The sequence below is a fragment of the Bos javanicus genome, chromosome 16, assembly GCF_032452875.1.
Source record: "Bos javanicus breed banteng chromosome 16, ARS-OSU_banteng_1.0, whole genome shotgun sequence".
Classification (NCBI taxonomy): Eukaryota; Metazoa; Chordata; class Mammalia; order Artiodactyla; family Bovidae; genus Bos; species Bos javanicus.
Window position 1 is genome coordinate 72,138,879 of NC_083883.1, and position 19,642 is coordinate 72,158,520.

General features: G+C 38.1%; 1 protein-coding gene across 1 annotated transcript in view; it reads right to left on the reverse strand.

Moving 5' to 3' along the window:
• Positions 1-519: 519 nt before the first annotated feature.
• Positions 520-19,642, reverse strand: part of DTL (denticleless E3 ubiquitin protein ligase homolog) — a 50,850-nt gene continuing 31,727 nt past the window's right edge. Inside the window, exons 12-15 of the mRNA XM_061383574.1 lie at positions 16,606-16,695; positions 13,882-14,017; positions 4,328-5,160; positions 520-2,488 (exon numbers count right to left, since the gene is read on the reverse strand). Of these exons, the coding sequence (XP_061239558.1) occupies positions 2,390-2,488; positions 4,328-5,160; positions 13,882-14,017; positions 16,606-16,695 (1,158 nt within the window). The 3' untranslated portion in view covers positions 520-2,389. The remainder of the gene's footprint in view (positions 2,489-4,327; positions 5,161-13,881; positions 14,018-16,605; positions 16,696-19,642) is intronic.

A 19,642-nucleotide genomic window follows, 5' to 3' on the forward strand; every position in this document is an offset into this window, starting at 1 on the left:
AAAAGTCTTACAGTTTTAAGTCATTAAGGCTGGGGATAAGGATGGTGAGCTGAATCTGCCTTCTGCAACCCTGGAGGCAGCTACACATGGTTTTATCACCAATTAAAAGTGTAGCCTAGATTAAGAGGCATTTTAAAGGACTAATTAGTCAACCCTCCCAAAAGTAAATTAAGAGCCCCTGTTGAAACAGCCAAAAGGAAACTCTAACACAGCTTTGTAGTAACAGTGCTTAGAGTGTATTCAAATAGAAAAGCTTGGGCTGGAAATACTTGTTTAGAAAAAGAACTACATCACTCCACCCTCTTTTATCAAGTAATCCAAGCCATCTTAAATGCTCAAGGTCTGATCAAGCAAGAGGTATTAAAACTTCTTTCAGCCTGAGCTAGATAGATTATGTCCTTGGGAATAAATAAATTTTATTCAATGAACAAGTAGAAGGGATTCTTGATTACTACTATAGTTCTTTTGTGTAGACAGACTGCTTCTAGGTTAATGCAAAAGCTCAGAAAGAACACCAGATCAGGTAAAAGGCTTTTTATTCAGAAGCAGCTCAAAGTCTGACAGGGACACAAGTAGGGATAATTATTAGCTTATTACCTTAGCTCACTGACCTTCAGCACCTATTTGAAGTACTAGTTTTCCAAGTGGGAATGTTACACCCATTAGACCCTCAGCAGTTTCTGACAGCCATACTTATCCCCAATTTCACTCAGTAGAGCTGTCAGGAGATGAGCAGAGACACAAAGAAGAAAATCATCTACTTTAGTTCTCTTCTTCATGGGTCACAGGCTTTCAAATCAAGAGAGACAGTGTTATTGGCAGGTATTGGTCATAAATAACACCTTCCCATAGTTGAACACTCAAAAATCAAACATCAAATATAACTAGAGTTCTTAAACATTCAGTTAATGCTATGCCATACTTTGTTTCAAAAACAGCATTTCTGTGGCCTTTTATTTACTTTTCTCCTTGGATAAAACCAGGAGAATCCATGCTTAATTGACCTATGTAGTTTTTGCAGATACAGCTTAATTTACAAGAATCAAAGGAATTATAGAGTTATAATTAAGAATACATTTTAAAATGACAGAATATATGAATAAAGTCTACACAGTCCTTAGGGAAATGGATAAAATGAATCAAGTTTCATGAGTGGAAGGGGACTCCCTTCTAAGGACATAGTACATAGAAAATACATGAAGCTTGTTTCTATGAGGTTACAAAGGGCTAAAATAGAAAACAATGGTTCATTTCAAGCTTATTGATACATAACTGTTAAGGTAAGAGATATTCAAGATATTTTGCACATTATTAACTGAGAGTCATCTATGTACTCTATGTTAAATATCTATAGAGAAAATTCCACGACTTTTTGGCTCAGGGCTCTACTAGACAATCACTGCTTTTTAGTATATGAAGAAAATCCAAAAGATCAAGTTAAAGCAAAGATTTAATTTTTAGGTTCTGGATTTTCAGTATAGGAACTACTTACACTTTTATAAAAATATCAATTAAGAAATCAATACTTTTTCTTAAAATTTGATAGCTTTTTTTTTTTTTAAAGTAGCAGCCCCTAAAAAACCAAAGACTAAATTCAAACCCCAGCTTCAGCATATGACTACTGATTTTATAAACATCTTCCTCCAGGAAATGTCAAAAATCATAACATGAAGTTGGGTTGGAAACGCAGTAGATTGCTTAGTAAAAATTGAAAACCTCAGATCATATACGGGATATATATTTGGGGGGAGAAAAGACAAACGTTGCTAGTGTTCTAGTTTCGCCAACAAGTTGACATTTATAGCTGTTTTTAAAATAAAGATAATTTTAACTTAAGAGATTGTATTTTAATACTGAATCAATATAAATGTACTTATCTTAAAAATCGTATTTAACCACATACTTAAAAAAATCCACAAAAACGTAGTGAAAGGTTATATATTTTATGTGAAACTGTATTACTGTGTTAGAGGCAGCAGAGACCCAGGGTCCCGTTCGGCAGTCGACCTTCACAGACAGGCCTCCTGCTGTGGCCTGCAGAGGCATTCAGCTGCGCAGTCTCAGAGCAGAAGAGACAAGCCTTGTTAGTTTTTTTGCCTCTACAAACTGGGATGTCACTACTATACAGGAGATACATCATTTGAGATGCATCATTCAAAATGTTACAGAGTGGCAAACTTACTCCATGAAATTTAAACAAAGCGTTCACTCTGAGGAAGCTGCACATAACTATGGTAGTGGAACCAGACTAGGTAAACTCTGGAGTCAAAACGATTTTCACTAAACATGAAGAAATGGTAGCTTTCTTAAAACCAGAGTTAGAGTCACTCTTGAATTTTTTATCTTGTTTTAATGAATCAAGCTTCAGTTAACTCACTCAGATGAGAATCTATAATTCTGTTGACTGTTCTGGACTACAGAAGTCATCTTGGGACTTTCTATGGAAGTATGTACAGATTTTCCGCATGGAGCTGGGAGTAATGGTGACCTAGAAGAAGAAAGTTCAGATTTCAGAGATTTTCTAAGATAAAGTTCAGCTATTACCTCAGCAAGTTATCACTATGGGTATTTTAAGTTAGGATGCCTGGAAATTTGCTTATGTAGCCAGATTTCAGTCTCAATTACTTGATGGCAATGTCTCTTTTGGTTGATTTGTACCAAATATAGAAAAACTGAAGGCAGCATGCATGAAAAGAAAACAGATTTTTCATGTGAATGGAAAATATGTACCAGTTAAGCCTCATAATAGGAACCAAAGAGGTTACAATTACCATCCTCTTTGATATAAATGAGTAAATAAGCCTTCCAAATTTACAAACGAGATAGGTATTTCAAATGGCAGATACTACCCTTTTCTGAAGTCTTTATCAACATGTACATAAAGAAAAAAAATGTTTTAAAGAAACTTTAGCTTCAAAAGGTTGAAATTATAAAGCCAGAAATATCTTAGATATTTTTTATCTATTTATTTAGACTATTTTTTTAAATGCCCTTAAGATGTACACATTCATGAAAATAATTTTTTATTGAAATTGTTTTTCTGCTAACACATAACTCAGACCAGCTCCCTTGAAAAAAAATAGGAATTTTGGCTAGGGGCAAAGATTACCTACAGTGCGAATTCTGAGAGAAGAAAGACTCCTTACAGCCTTTTTTCCCCTTTATACTCTATAGCAAGGCCTTGGACTTTGTGTTTGAAGTAATCTTTAAAATATTTCTAGTTTATCTTTCCTAAAATTAGGGGATAGGCTTATTGACAGTAGGAGGGGGTTATGAACATTTGTTAAATTAGTACTGGCCTAAGGTTATCCAATCTCTGCCCTTTATAAGGGCAGATCTTACTGGTCATGATACCTGGATCAGGTTTCATTTCTTCCACCTTCTCGCTAATACAGAAAGAGCTACGGGAGAAACTTCCTTAACCTGCCTCCATCCTTAACTTGCAACCTGAGTAGCAGAAGCTTTCTATTTTCTTTGACTGGTGCCCACAGATCACCCAATGCTCACAGCTACTTCTGCCTCCATCATTGTGAGTCAAGCTTTTCAAGGTTCACAAAGGTATTTCTGCCAGCAATATCTGTTTTTGAAATTATCTAAGTTTAATGAAAAGATAGGTAAAATTAAGATGAATGTTTAAAAAAAAGGGAGATACAGGTGAGTTGCCAAAAATACCAGTGTGAGCAAGATGATCATAAAAGACTGGAAAAAAATCATATAACTCTAGAAGGATTGTGCACTTAAAACTGCTTTGTAAGTATCTTAATTTTGCTTTATTTTAAATAATCATAAGCTGTAATTACAAAATCAAAATCTATTTGTGGATGTTGGCAACTTGTCCATGAATTATAGCTTTCTCTATAAAAAGGGGAGGGAAATCTATAAAAAGAGGTTGCAGGAGCTGGGGGATGGTGAGGCAGATTTTTAAAAAGCAAGGAGTTGTGGGAGGGAATAATGTCAAACAAAGAAGGAAGTTATTTTTGAATTGATATCCTAGAGGACGAAGAAGGCTTTAAACAATTGGCAAAAGGGCTGAGGGGTATGGACTTTGACAGAAGGGATTTTAACTGGAGTAAATAGGATTGCCAAAGAAAATACAGGACACATGCAGTTACATTTGAAATTCAAACAAATAACATTGCAGTATGAAAAATTTTTAGTATAAATATGTCCCATGCAATATTCGTCCTATATTTTTATGTACTAAACCTGGTGATTCTAGGAATAAAAAGATTTACTTAAAAAAACAAACGCATTCTGACTTCTGAGAAGGCATCTGTGCCTGCCCTGGCCAAGTTAGGAAATGCATTTTCTATCGCTGCCAACTTACCGGGCCTGGAGAAGTCTTTCCGCTCTGTCTCCTGGGATTGGGGGTCTGGGACGATGGACTTCGTGGAGATGAATTCTCCGCCTTCCGTTTGGCTGCCATGGCCAACAACCAGTTTTTATTCTCTGGGGAGCTATTCTCTTTGCCTACCACTTCAGAGCCTTCTCCACAAGATCCCAAAGGAAGAGGTAGCGTTCCACAGCCTTCCGAAGCATAAGGACTGGCAGGAGAAGGAGGCTCAGAGACACTCATAGTAGCTCCTTCGATCTTGCTTGGTTTGGTAGGACCTAGAGAGTCCTTCCCAAGGTCTTCCTGGGCACCAGCAAGGCAGCACAGATCCAAATGAAGCTTTTCAACGGGGTCATCAAGTTCAGTCACACAGCTGCAACTCTTTACACACTTTTGTTTCACATTCTCCAGACAACTGGAGTCTAGCCTCCTCTTTACTCTGTTTCTAGACTCAGAGCAAGCCACTGCCTGGGATGATTTCAGGCTCACAGGTATGAGGGCTTTTCTGGGAGACGTGATCTTGGTTTCGGAAGCAGGTGGAGTGACGGGTGGTGATAAGGAAGCCGTTCGGGTCATCCAGTTTCTAATGGACATCTTGAAAGATGAGGGTGGCTTGGGAGAGACGGAGGACACAGAGCCTCTTCTGCTGATGGGAGACCGGGCCTTGGCAGGAGGGGTCTTAAGAGAGAAGGTAGGTGTATTTGAAGGGAGGGGCAGGTCCCCGGCGCAGCTCGGAGCACAGGCTGCCGACGACGGGGAGGAGGTGCACGGACTGCTCTTTGCTCTGGGTGCTTTGGCCGGAGTGCTCTGGCTGCTGGGCACTGCCACTGAGAAACCAAAGAGGTCACAAAAATCAGAGGTGAAAGCTACAGAATATCCCGGGGTTCTCATCAAAGAAAATTATATCAATAGCTAACTTAATCATCCAGGGGCTGACTTCCCAGTGTGGATCACATAAATCATTTGATTCTTCCCATTTCCTAACTGCCAGCCCCTAAGACACCCTGTTGTAAAACATATGCTTGTAAAAGTCTAGAAAATACAGAAAAAGAAGAATTTAAAAGCATCCAGGTGAACCATTTTTTATACTTATGCATATGATATCTCTCAAGCTTTTCTATATAAAAATGGGACCAAGATGTACAAGATACTTAGTAACCTGCTTCTTAATGTATCATGAACATTTCCCACAGTAACACAGATCTGTACCATTTCTAACAGCTACAAAGTATTCTAAGGTAACAGTAAGACATCAGGGTTGTTAACGACACTTTGTTTTCCCTAAGTAGTGCTGCTCTTAGTATTTCTGTGATGCTTCTAAGCAATGCTGGGCCAGAGAGGCACCGCACGTCAGGAGTGCACAGGTCTCCACTCCCGCATAATAGCTTACTATGTCACCTGGGTACAACTGTTCACCTCTTCGCCCGTTTCCACATCTGTTCAATGGAGATAGCTTTTAATCTCCACACAGGTAGTCCCATCAATTACTTGTTAAGGTTATCAGGCCTCGTGTGCCTTCCACCTTAATATACAATTTATGATTTTCCACAGGCAAACAATGGCAAAGAACGTTTCCAAAATGCGATGCAAAACGAATCACACTGTGGGGAGCACTCTGCTCCATCTGTCCTGCCCCTTGTCTCTAGGCCAGGACCAGTACTTCAGGCAAACTCGAATAAACCTCGTGTTTCTTCCTCCTGAGGACCTGACACAGACATGGTATTTTCTCACTCTCCCGAGCTTTCCAGATTTCTGAAAAAGGGTTCCAGTCTTCAGATAACAAGGAAAAGGCATTTATTTCTCAGTTACCCAGTACTACAACTCTGATGTTTAATTCAGTTTAACTACTTAGTTGTATTTATACTCAAATAAATACAAGTCCTAACTCTGGTCAGTTAGTTTTCCTGTACATTTTACTTTCTGCTTTTCCCTACTCAAACAGCCTATCCTTGAGACAGAGAAGTTCTACAAACTGACTTTTGTCTAAACTTTTCTCATCAACGGTATGTTTAGAGACAAAGTGATACAGCTTCTTCAACAAAGATCATCACTAGAAAGCCCCATGTCATCATAACAAGCTATAGAAGGGGGGTTAATGATTAGGACCAGTCCATGCAGTGTTTCGGAGAAGGCAATGGCACCCCACTCCAGTACTCTTGCCTGGAAAATCCTGGAAGCCTGCAGTCCATGGGGTTGCTGAGGGTCGGACACGACTGAGTGACTTCACTTTCACTTTTCACTTTCATGCATTGGAGAAGGAAATGGCAACCCACTCCAGTGTTCTTGCCTGGAGAATCCCAGGGACGGGGGAGCCTGGTGGGCTGTCTATTGGGTCGCACAGAGTCGGACACAACTGAAGCAACTTAGCAGCAGCAGCATGTGGCGTTTGGTGATGGCTCTCACACTCATGTTTCTAGAGCTTGAGTACTGTTACTACTTCCGGAGAGAAGAAGCTTTCATTTGCTTCACTCCTCAGTGCAGGTCCACAGTCAATGCACAGCCCCTACAGTTATCAGTTTCATTAAATTGAGCTGAAGAGTATGTTTAGGGCAGAAAGTCCTAAAATACCATGGGTCTTACAACATGCAGATTCTAAGGCAGGATTCAGGGAGAAGGAAAAGTTGGGCCAGAGACAAACCAAATATATGTTTCTGACACTTCAGTGGCAGAAATCTGAAGTGTCTACTAAAGGCCAATGGAAAATCTGGTATGTGAAAAGCTGTATCCTCTTCAGGATGTTATCATCCAATTTTCTTCTCTTTTTCTTTCCTTCCCTTATCTGAACAGCTACAGAGGGGAATAAGTTAACAAGCAAAAGGTCTTCTTTTCAACCATCTCATTTCACTCTCATGCTGCTGTGTATTCCACTATTTTCTATGTACCTATTAGCACTCACAAAGGTATATGTATATCACACTTAAAGATTACACACACACACACATTCTGCAATTTTCTCTTCTCTGAACATCTTCTCTTCTCTTTACACCTCTTCATAGAAGTACACTTAGATGCAATCCAGCCTTTTTAACAGCTGTATACGAGTCACTACATTGGCCTTTAGACTTAAAACACAGCATGCCTTTAGTTCTTCATCTACTAAGTGCAGCCCCAACTCCTATGGACCCTAAGTGCTGCATGGTATCTGATGACATGGTGGCACAGACTGGGCTACTGCCCTAAAAGCTTCATGAAAGTAGGTTCCTTTGAGGAATTATAGAGTTCACTAATCATCAGTCCATTTGGAGCTCCTTTCTTTAGAAGGTTTGCCATCTGGCCTCTCCCTACCTTCTCAGTCTGATCAGGGGCTCTGCCCCGAGGATCCTGTTACAGGAGACGACGCGCAGCTTCCTGAGCAAGCTGTGTGCACTGTCACATCTCGCTGTTCATGTGGTTTTCTTGCCAAGTCCACCCCTTCTTTTCCAGGCTCTGATGACAGTGTTATTAACTCCTTTGTGCAGATTTCACAAACTTCTTTCTTCCTCTCCCGCAGGAAGCAAGTTCTCAAACCCTTTTGTTTACATAGCTGGGTGAAATGTTTACAATATACTATAGTTTTTGTAGCTGCCTCCTGGATTAGACTATGAACATCCAGAGGGCAAGTGATAATGATTTACTCATTTTTAGGTCTAGTGCTGCTGTAGTTCCTAGCAAGGAATTATTAAACAATGTTTGTTAAATTTCATTACTGCTGACAGGGATGAGGGTCAAGTTCCAGCCATCAAAGAACAGATTGTGTAAGTACTGTGTTTGACTTTAAGTCTACAGCAAGCACTTGAGATAGAACAGCTAACATTTCCTTCTTTTTAAGATAATCATCTTTTCACTCAGTGATACCTAGCAGAGGTTCTCAGTCTGGCTGCATATCGGAGTCATTTGGAGCTTTATGATAATACATGTACTTGGTCTCTACTCTAGGCCTACTTAACAATTTCTGGAGGCATACAAATTGTTTAAAAGCTCCACAAGTGCTTCTGATGCACAGACAGGATAGAGAACCCCTTGGCCTGACAGTGCTGAGATCGCTGGCTGAAACAGTAAAAGAATAGCAAGTAATGGAGCAGGTGCTGACTGGGAAAAGTAGGACAGAAGGGAATGGGGCTGTGTGTTGCGATTCAAAGCCTGCCAGTTAGTAAGTTTAAAAGGGCCAAAAGAGAAGACAGGCAAGCCAGGACAGCAGTGAAGGGTTGGGGTGGCTATTAGAAGCTTGGGCAAGCAGAGGAACATAATTTTCAAAATGGCAGTGTGATTAGCAACAGCCAGTCTGTCGCTGGGAACTGGCGTAAAGGCCTGAACGGCCAGTGCACCAGCCTTTGGTCCCTGTGTCAAGTTGTTGCTTTCTTGCTCTTCAGAGTAACTCTAGCATTACCCAGAAACAGAAATCTAGGTCTAATTCCTGGACCAGTCTTCATCTAAACTCTTGTGCTGGGTTCTAAAGGAGGCAGTACTATAGGCATGAGCTTTAGAATCAGACTGCAAGGGTCTGAATTGGTTCTATTATAACTTCACAGCTGTGTGACTTTAAGCAAATCTAAGTTCCTTGAGCTTCAGGTTTGGTTGTTTGGGGAATTACTAATAAATGAGATAATACAAATAGGTCTTTAGAACAACTATGCTAATACTTAATAATGGCTAAATGTTATTAATATGGTACAAATTCGGTCAACATATGTAACTTTTTTGTGACTTAGTTTCCAAAACTAAGAATAATTAATACCTAGAAATACCTAGTTAAAAGACAACATATTTTTCTTCAAAAATGTTTATAGTCATTAACACAGAGATTTCACCTCTGGGAACCTATTTTAATGGGAAATGAAGACCCTAAATTTAGAAAAAACCATTCCCCCACCCCCCACAAAACACTGGAAATAAAATGTTTAACTACAAGAGAAGAGCTAGGTAAACTATGGAACATTTAAATGTTTTGCTAAAAAGGTAACAAGGAAAGTGCTTAGAATATCATGTTTAGTGAAAAAATCTTCAAGAAATCCAAATGTATACGTAGCATGACTCAGTTAACAAAAAAATCTCTATGGATAAAGGGGTAAAATCTAAAAAATAAGTCAAAATGTTAACTAAAATTGTGTATGAGTGTTGGGGAGGTTGATGACTTTTTCCCTTATATAATTCTTTTCTTTTTTTCAAAATTAGGAAGCAAAATTAAAAGACAAGGCAGCAGAAAGACATCCCATGTTCATGAATCAGAAGAAAATACTGTTAAGATGGCAATACTCCCAAAACTGATCTATAGATTCAATGAAATCCCTAACAGAATTCCAGCTGACTATTTCTGCAGAAATTGACAAGCTTGTCCTAAAGTTTGTATAGAAATGTAAGACCCAGAATAGTCCAAACAATCTTAAAATTTAAAAGACAATTGGAGGGCTCAGAATCTCTGATTTTTAAAACCTACTACAAGGTACAGTAATCGAGACAATGTGGTAACAGCATAAGGACAGACTTATAGATCAATGGAATGGAATTGAGACTCCAGAAACGAATCCTTACATTTATGGTCAATTGATTTTTGACAAGATTACATTTATGGTCAATTGATTTTTGACAAGAGTGCTGAAAAAATTCAATGGGGTAAAGAATAGTCTCTTTGAAAAATGATACTGAGAACGTGGGCTATCCACATGCAAAAGAATTTGGACCCTTACCTACCTCATACTATACACAAAAATAAACGCAAAATCAACAGTAGCCCCAAAACTAAAACACTCCTACAAGAAAATACAGACATAAATCTCTGTGACTTTGGATTAGGCAATGATTTCTTAGAAACAACATCAAAAGCACAAATTACAAAAAGAAAAAAACAGATAAACAGGTCTTCATCAAAATTAGAACATTGTGTGCCAAAGGACATCATCAAGAAAATGAAAAAACAACTTACAGAATAAGATAAAATATTTATAAATCATTATATGACAAGGGACTTATATCCAGAATATATAAAACTCAACAATAAAAACAATAGACAAATAACCCAATTAAAATATGGGCAAAGGATTTATTTGCATAGGCACTTTTCCAAAGAAAATTTACAAATGGCCAATAGGCACATGAAAAGATATTCAACATCATAAGCCATCATGAAAATATCAGTACAAATCACAACCACAGTGGGATACCACTGCACAATCAGTAAGATGGCTATAATTTAAAAAAAGAAATAATAACAAGTGTTGGCAAGGTTATGGAGACACTGGAAGCCTTATTTTGGGCCTTGAAAATAGACTAGAATTAGATTCTGTTGACTGCCCAACTCTGAATATACTGAAGAACACTGGCCTGTACAAACAGGTGAATTTGTGGTATGCGAATATATCTTGACTTTTTTTTTAAGTCTGAAGGGGAAAAAAAGTATAGGAAATAAAAAGAAACAACTAGTTACCACTTAGCTAAATTCTGAATAGAAAATACAATGATAGTAATAACTCTCGATCTAACCAAAATTATGACCCTATGTTGGGAAGCTAGGGGAATGTTGAGTGTGCAGAGGTTTGGTAATCATGGGGACATAGGAAAGAGCTAAGTGCTCATCTCACAGAGTAAGATGTCAATAGATAATGCTGAAGCAACAACAAAAAATCCCATAAGAGATAGAAATGCACAAATATTACTTAGAGATATAGGAATAAGTATCAAAAAATTAGCTAAAAGATTTGAAGTTGTCACCCTGGGAAAAGGGAACTATGGTAGGGTATCTAAACACTGCTATTTACCTTATGTAGCCCTGTAGAGTTAGTTGACTTGTTAAAAGTATCAACACTTAAAAAAAATTTTTTTTAAAGAAAGCAGAAACCAAAATTAAACACTTTATAGAGGTAGACTTAGAGTGAAAGATTCCTCTGGAGTTTAGTTACGCTTGAGGTATCTTATAAAAGACTAAACAAGTCAGTAGAAAAATGAGCATATATTCTCACCCTCAAATCCTCATTACCTTAGGCCTTGACGGCTGACATAAGTTTTAAGCTGGAATTTCAAGCTTATGACTATCTATTGATAACATGTGGATTCCCTTTGGCTGGCTCAGTGCTTAGATTTTTGTTCTTGAGTCCCTGTCACTCTCTTTAATTCTACTCGTCAGTTCAGACAAAACCCACATTCATAATCTTTTCAATATCCTGTTTTCTCATTTTCTTGACCTTCTTCTTCTACAACAGCCTTGTCCTTTCACTCTCTTATTCCTTGGCCTTATTACTACCAGTACCTCCATTACTACTAAAATCCTCCACTATCTCAATTTCAACCACCACCTATTTTCCCAGTTCTCTTCAGCACTTCAGTGCCATCAGCTCTTCATGCCCAGGGGCCGCTCAGTTCACTGACCCTACCACTTCTACCCTCAGTCCAATTATATCCTCACTTCCCTCTTTACCCAGTTTAACTCTGATGGTATATCTGTCCTCAACTCCCTTGGCCCTCCACTCACTTCATACTTGTGGATTTAAACCACATCCCTGATTAAAACCAACTTTTCCACCTACAGTCTGCCTGTACCTGTGCAGCAGACACACAACCATACCGACTGCTCATTTTCAATGAAGGAGTAGTAGTAGCCTCAGGTTGATTCTTCGCTCAACAATCATATTTCCCTGGCCTATTTGCTCTTCTATTCTCTATGTGACTATTTCAGACTTTCTTTTCTTTCGTCAAATCTCTATCACCTCTTCCGCTAGTCCTTATTCTTAATCAGCTGATGATCCTGATTCCAATGTCACTAAGAAGACGGAAACTTCCACAAGTTCTGACCTTCCCACTTCTCCACCTACCTTCGCCGTGAGTCTATTTCTGCCTTCTCATCACTATGGACGAACAATCCACACCCCTGGCACAGGCCTGCTCTTCATCTTGTATATTTGAGATCATCCCCTCAGTCAAGGAAACTGCTCCAGCAAATTTCCCTGCATCAGTTTTTTCCTGGACTAGAGGATCCTTCTAATCACATACAAAATGCTATATTCTCACTAAAAACAAACTTCAACATTGCTTCGTCCTCTACCATTTCATTGTTCTCCTTTGCTTTCTAGCAAGATTCCTTGAAAGACCCTCCTCTCTTTCTATCCTCCTGAACAACACTAACCGGGCCACTGACACACCACCAAAAACTGCCCTCACCAAGGTTGCTAAATAACCCCTGTACTGCCAAATCCAAAGGTCAGTTTTTAGCCCTCATCTTACTTGGCATGCCAAAAACATTCAACCAAATTCATCCCTCTTCCCTTTACTTACTTTATACGATATTCTGTTTTTCTCTTACTTCTCTGGTTGTACTTGCTGCTTCCTCTCTCCCAACTTATATTAGGATGCTCCACGGCTCAGACCCCAGACTTATTCTCTTTTCCATATATAGCTACCTTTTACCTATATGATAATAAATCCCAAATTTACAACTCTAGCCCTCAACTGCAGAATCAAATATCTAACCACCTCTTTGACATCTCCATTTAGATATCTAATAATCATATCAAACAACGTATCCAGTTGTTCCCTCCCTTAAACTGCTCCTCCTGCAGTGATTCTTATAGAGGTTAATGGTTACTCCATCCTAGCTTCTCAACCAAGAACTCTGATGTTATCCTTGATAACTCTCCCTCATATCCCATATCTGATCCCAAAGAACCTTCTGTTGTCTCCATCATGTAAATATATCCGGAATTTGAAGACTTTTAAAAGTTGTATCGTCTGCTACCTCTCTGATCCAAGTCACCACCATTGTTTCCTAGGTTACTTCAGTAAGTTTTTAAATTAACTTCCAGTTTTACCCTGATCCCCTTACAATTTGTTTTCAACACAGAAGTTAGAATGACCAAGGAGAGTCAGATTGTATACTTCTCTATTCAAAATCGTCCAACAGTTTTTTTGTCTATCAAAATAAAAGCCAAAATTGTACAAGAACCTTATTTTCCACTACTATTTCCTGTCCTCTCTTTAGCCACAGGGATTACAGCTACATCAGCCTCTTTGAGGAACACAAAACATGCCAGGTCTGCTCCGGCTTCAGGGGCTTTGCGTTTGTTGTTTTGTCCGCCAGAAACGTTCTCAAACATACCGCCATGACTTACTACTTCACTTTCTGTACTCAAGCACCATCTTTTTTTTGAGGTTTCTGTGGGCACCTAATTTAAAATTTTAACAGCATGCCTGCCTCATTCCTGCTTTCCTTTTTCCCTAATCCATGTATTACTACCTAACAAGCAAATTTTATTTAACTTGTTTCCTGACTCAAACTAATATGTAAGCTTCATTTCTGATTCTTGATTCTTTTGATTACTGCAGAATCCACAGCAAATCAGAATAGTGCTTAAAACACAGTAGATGTTCAACAAATATTTAAAGAAATAAATCTACACTGTATTCCAGTGCCTTGTGTAGATAATAAACATAGTGTTCAGAAAATATATATAAAAAAATGCCAGTAAATGGTGTTTTCCTTCAAAATCATACTAAAATAAAATCAAATCTAGCTCATCATTCTGTACTGCAGAACTAAACCAATAAAAACATAAAAAACTTAGAAAAATGCATGGGATCCTTACCAAGGTCGGCTTTCACCTCTCTCTTCTTCTGAGAGGCCCATCCCACTATGGAGAGTTTATCTCCTCCTGATTTCTCCTCTAAATCTCTGTTCAAGCGCCAGACTTTCAGTGTATTGTCATCAGAGCAAGTAGCAATCTACAGAGAACCAGAAAGGGAGTTAGTAACTTTCAATCAAAAATTCACAACAAAGTAAAAAGTAGACATGTCTTTAAGGGCTCATGACTAGACAATTATACTTTCTGATATAGAAAATGCTACCTAAAAGGTCAGATACTTTCATTCCTTGCTTTCAGAAATCATTCCAGATTTCCAAAAGAAGTGGATCCTTTAGTTTCTTCTTTATATATACTCTGTGGGTATGACTTTTGTAACCAGTGATTTCTCAGCTAACCTAAAGCTCTACTATAAAAGCAGGTTCATGTCATTTTATTTTCAAGAAGTTGTGGAAATCATTATCACCTTCTGTATAACTATAAACATACATAATTAAGACGTCGTTTTTCTCTTACGTGATCGATCAGTGTTATGTCACTGACATTCAATTTATATGACTTTCTTCAGAATTCTTCAAGTTCTGGCTTATTCCAAGTAATGGGATCACTCCCAAGATCTGACTTAGCCCATGACTCTAGTATGCTGTGACAAGTAGAATGAAACGATTCCCTAAGATTCTTTTTCAGATAGGTAAAGGAGCAATCTGGGAAAACAAGTTCACTGGCCTGAAAGAAGTTAAAAATAACCTTTGCCCCTTTAAAAATATCTGACCGTTCCTGATCTTGGTCCCAAGCCTTTTATGGCAGAGAAAGTCCAGCTTGAAGAGCTTGTGGCAAATGGCCACTGGTACCAGAGCTGTTCCCTAGCATTTGTTTATATAATTTCTCTATTTCAGTAACTAAAGAGAGAGAGAAAAAAAGAACACACGTTCTCTTAAGTCTTGGCCCCCAAGAGGCTGGCAGCGTTTTCCTTTCCTTACTGGGAGGCCAAAAGAAGACACACACATTTAAGCGCTCAAAGAGATGCCTGGGATCCCCGTCGTTCTATAGTCTATTATCTAGTTGTTACTTACAGAGCAACTATTAAGTCTGAGTGTCCTAAAATTAACATTATCTTACTTAATACTCATTATATAGAAGCCTGACACTCAAATAACCTCATCTACAAAATAAGAATAAAGTTATTTGCCCAAGGTCACCACAATTCAGTGGCAGAGCTAGAATTTATTTATTTTTCAAACTTTAAACTTTTTATCTTGTATTGGGGTATAGCCGATTAACAATGTTGTGACAGTTTCAGGTGAACAGTGAAGGGACTCAGCCATATGTATACATGTATCCATTCTCCCCCAGACTCCCTTCCCGTCCAGGCTGGCACATAACAGTGATCAGAGTTCCATGTGCTATACAGTAGGTCCTTGCTGGTTATCCATTTTGAATATAGCAGTGTGCACATGACCTTCCCTAACTGCCTAACTATCCCGTTCTCCCAGCTCAGAGCTAGAATTTAAATCCAAGTTTTTTCAGTTTCAAAGTCTAAACCTTTTTTCTTTAAAGTGGGTATTTTACATTCCTAATTGTAGGGTAGGGACAAAATTATTTTAAAGACCCTTTTGAAAAGGTGGTCGTTAAATGAATATGGGAAAACAGCCCTGCTACTACTTCCTTTGAGTCTTTTCTGTGCATAGAGATAAGGACAATATACAATGGATGGAGAAAAATGATATGATTAACTGAGTAATTTGAAAAAATTCATCTTCAAGTTCTAAAATTCCTCATTAAAAGCAGATATTTCACTGGAAATCACATGGAAACTTAGAGGGAAAATGTCACTGGGATGTAATTATTGGTGATAAAAGCAATGATTTAAAAAAAAATGATTGAGCTATCATGAGCTCATCACAGAAATGGCTATACAGGGATATAGAAATAAGCAAATCCATAGTAGTACTTGAAAGCCAGCGGGGATGTCCTGAGTAGATGAGACCATGAGAGGATTCTAGAAGATAGAAAAACAGATAGGCACAAAAGGCAACAAACCTTTAAAACATAATAGACGAAATGGAGCTCTCCACAGAAGGAACGTTTCCGGTAAATCCAAAATAACCCAGAGACCAAAGGTGGGGGGCTGGGAGAGTCAGTGGAACTGGGGACACTATTATATGAAATCCCTATATATATGTGGAATTTCTGGGATTTCTGCCTTTCGGGTTTTAAAAATTTGTTTGAAGTATCACTATTAAAAAATTATTTTAAAGTGAGTAGTATATTTTCTTCTTTTCAAAGTATCTATAACAGTTTAGAGTTACTTCTTCCATAGTTTAGTCACAGATAGCCAAACATTTTAAGACTTCATAGTAAGCATTTTCAGGCATGTGAGAACCCAAACTGGTCTGTGAAGAACAGTCAAGATGTTACTTTTAACACACATTAAAAATACATACAAAGTCAGAAACACTAGTTTTCTTCACTTTAGATTTTCTTTTCACCTTAATTTTAAGATGAAATTTTACTAACGTTAAAAACTTAAATTCTATGTTTAGGAAAGGAATGACTCTAAAGAACCAAGAAATACACTTAGTAGGAAAAAACAGAATGTGTGATTAATGATGATATAGATCCTGAATGGCCTCTAGATCTTTAAATGTTTATTTAAATGTAAAAGTCTGTATTGGGAAAATCTACAAATCTGTGATCTTTTAAACAAGCTACAGAGATTTGCTTACAAACCTTTGTGAAGTCTGATGGACACCAGCACACAGATGTGACCTCTTGAGAATGACCCAGGAGCACAGTGGGAGGATGCCAGGGCATGGAGACCTATCACACCATCAAAAACAAACAAGTCAGCAGGGCAGTGTTAGGTCTCCAGACAGCGGCTTCAAATTTATCCATACTTGTACCTTAGACAGCTGTAGAGTTGTTACCAAAAATCCCTAGACATGCCTAGTTATAGCTCAGAACAAGAGGCCCAATGGGCAGTGAAAGTATTTCTGTCATTAATCTGAGAAAATAGAAGGAAAACAGCAAAAATAAGTAAACAGTATGAGGTAAGATACCAGGACAGCTCTTATTTCAAATTAGGACTACTTCAGTTCAGTTCAGTCGCTCAGTCGTGTCCGACTCTTTGCGACCCCATGAATCGCAGCACGCCAGGCCTCCCTGTCCATCACCAACTCCCGGAGTTCACTCAAACTCACGTCCATTGAGTCGGTGATGCCATCCAGCCATCTCATCCTTTGTTGTAGTTATACATATTTTGATTAAAATTCAAGACTGAAAGGGTGAGTTTCAGCAGCTAGGTATAACACTTCAAGTGGAACCTAGACTAAATTTTAGATCTTCTCTAGTCAGCTACTTCCAGGAACACTGCACTTAACTAAATCCTGAAGGTACTTAAGAAATGTTAGCAGATCTCTTGGGACAAGGGGATAGTCTTTCTTCCAAAAGAACTCACTGACTTCTATGAAAGCCCAAAGTTATACTCCTTCATTTTGAAAGGGCAAAAGCTATATTCTACATGGCACTTTGGTATTTTTTTTGGAAAAAAAAATTCTCTGAAATTTTATTTTCAGTTCATTTGCTTAAAGAAACTGAATTTTCAAGTTAAGTATCGTCACATTTTAATGTACAAAAGAAGGGTCACATTGTGCAGTATTACACAGGTGACTAAGAATGATATTTTCTCCCTCACTGGATGCTATTAGTACAGGCGTTTGACAGCTGTCTCATTCAAGAGCTGTCAATCCCTGTCAGAGGCCATGGGCATTAATCAGCACAGCACAGAGAGACAGACCCACGTAGCTATTATTAGCATACGTGTTTGAAAAAGAGAAATTATTATCTTCTCATTTACCTGAGACTCTTAATCATTGCTCATTCGTATGAAGAAGGAGGCGGCACTCTGGGAAGAATATTTGGAACAATGACTAAGTAACTTAATGGACTCCTCAGACTGTAGTTAAGAGATTCGACATACTGATTCATAAGGTATCCAACTCAATTATTACTACTCCTCTCCTTGGTTAAATGACACTATGTAATGATTCAAAAAGCCAAAGACAAAGAACAGAATCTGATTTGCCTTGCTGGATTAATTAAAGTTTACCAGAAAAGGAGACTTTTCTTTGAGCTCTAAAAGGATCTCACTGGCTACCTACTCCTACAATCCCACAGAACTCATTCTCTCACAAGGTGGCATATTTTAAAAAAGACTTTCAAGATAGACTCTAATGATCTCAACAGTCACAGAAATTCTCAGTGGTCCCAGCCTATAAAGTTTCCCTCTACCCAAGACCCAAGGAGGATGGGTAACAGCAAATTATAAGAGGAAATCCTATGTCCTTCTGACCCTCTCGGGTAACAACGTATTATTTTGCTCCATGTATTTACTTGCTTGTTGCTTCTAGCTCATCATCTCATGGTACTGTCCCTTCCTCAGTCTCCTAGGCATTACATATACCGAGGAGAACTTGAGTGTCTATATCGAAGATTAAAATAAATGTCAAGAAAAAAAATGTCCACCAATAGAATGTGTGTACATTTCTGCATTTATCTATAGGATTTAAGAGGGAAAAAAAAAACCCCAAAAGATAGACCTGTTGGAAAATTTTTTATAATTTGATAATAAGGCAGGAATAAAAATAGTAACAATAAAAGTCAGCATTTATTGAATGATTGCCATGAACCAGGTATCTTACATAGCATTAAAAGTGAGGGGAGGGTTTCTAAAAAGTTAAAAACATAGAATTAGTTACCATATGACCTAGCAATTCTACTCGGGTATACACTCCCAGGAGAATTAAAGACATGTTCAAACAAAACTTTTTACATGAATGTTCATAGTAGCTCTGTTCATAAAGCCAAAAAAGTGGGGACTTCTCTGGTGGCTCAGTGGTTAAGAATCCACCTTCCACTGCAGGGGACATAGGTTTCCTCCTTGGGGGGTAACTAAGATCCCACATGCTGAAGGACAACCAACTCCACACAACACACTCACTGGAGAGAAGTCTGTGAGATGCAGCAAACGACCCCGCATGCTGCAACCAAGAGCGCATGCAGCCAAATACATAAATAGATGAATAGTTTTTTAAAAAAGCCAAAAAGTGGAAAAGTTTAAATGTCCATCAACTGATAAATAGACAAATACGGTCTAAACATCCAATGGAATATTCCTCCATAAAGAGGAATGAAGTACTGATATAACAAAATGGATAAATTTTATGAAAGCAAAGCCAGACATAAAAAGATCATGTTTCCACTTATAGGAAACATTCAGAATAGGCATATCTACAGAGACAGAATGCAGGTTACCAGTTGCCAGAAGTTGGGGGAAGGGAGGAATGGAGTGACTCCTAAAGGTTATGGGGTTTCTTTTGGGAGTGATAAAAATGTCTGGGAATGAGATGGGATGGCTGCACAATACTGTGACTATACAAAAAAAAAAAAAATCATTGAACTGTACACTTTAAAACGACTACAGTGGTGAATTTTACAGTATTCAAATTCTATCTCAATTTAAAAGAAAAAGTTGAGGGAAGGGCATGCTGTAGACTGGAATGAGAGCTTATGTCCAACAAGTCTTTATGAACATTAGTAACAAGTGTTTTCACAGTTGAGGACTATCCTAGTATGGTAAAGTATATTGGGTGACTATTCCAAAGAAGATTAATTTCTTCTAATGAAATTCAGGTGACTTAAATCTTTGATTCTTATTCAAATATGTTTTTATTTATTGTCACTTCATTATAATATTCATTGTAATAAT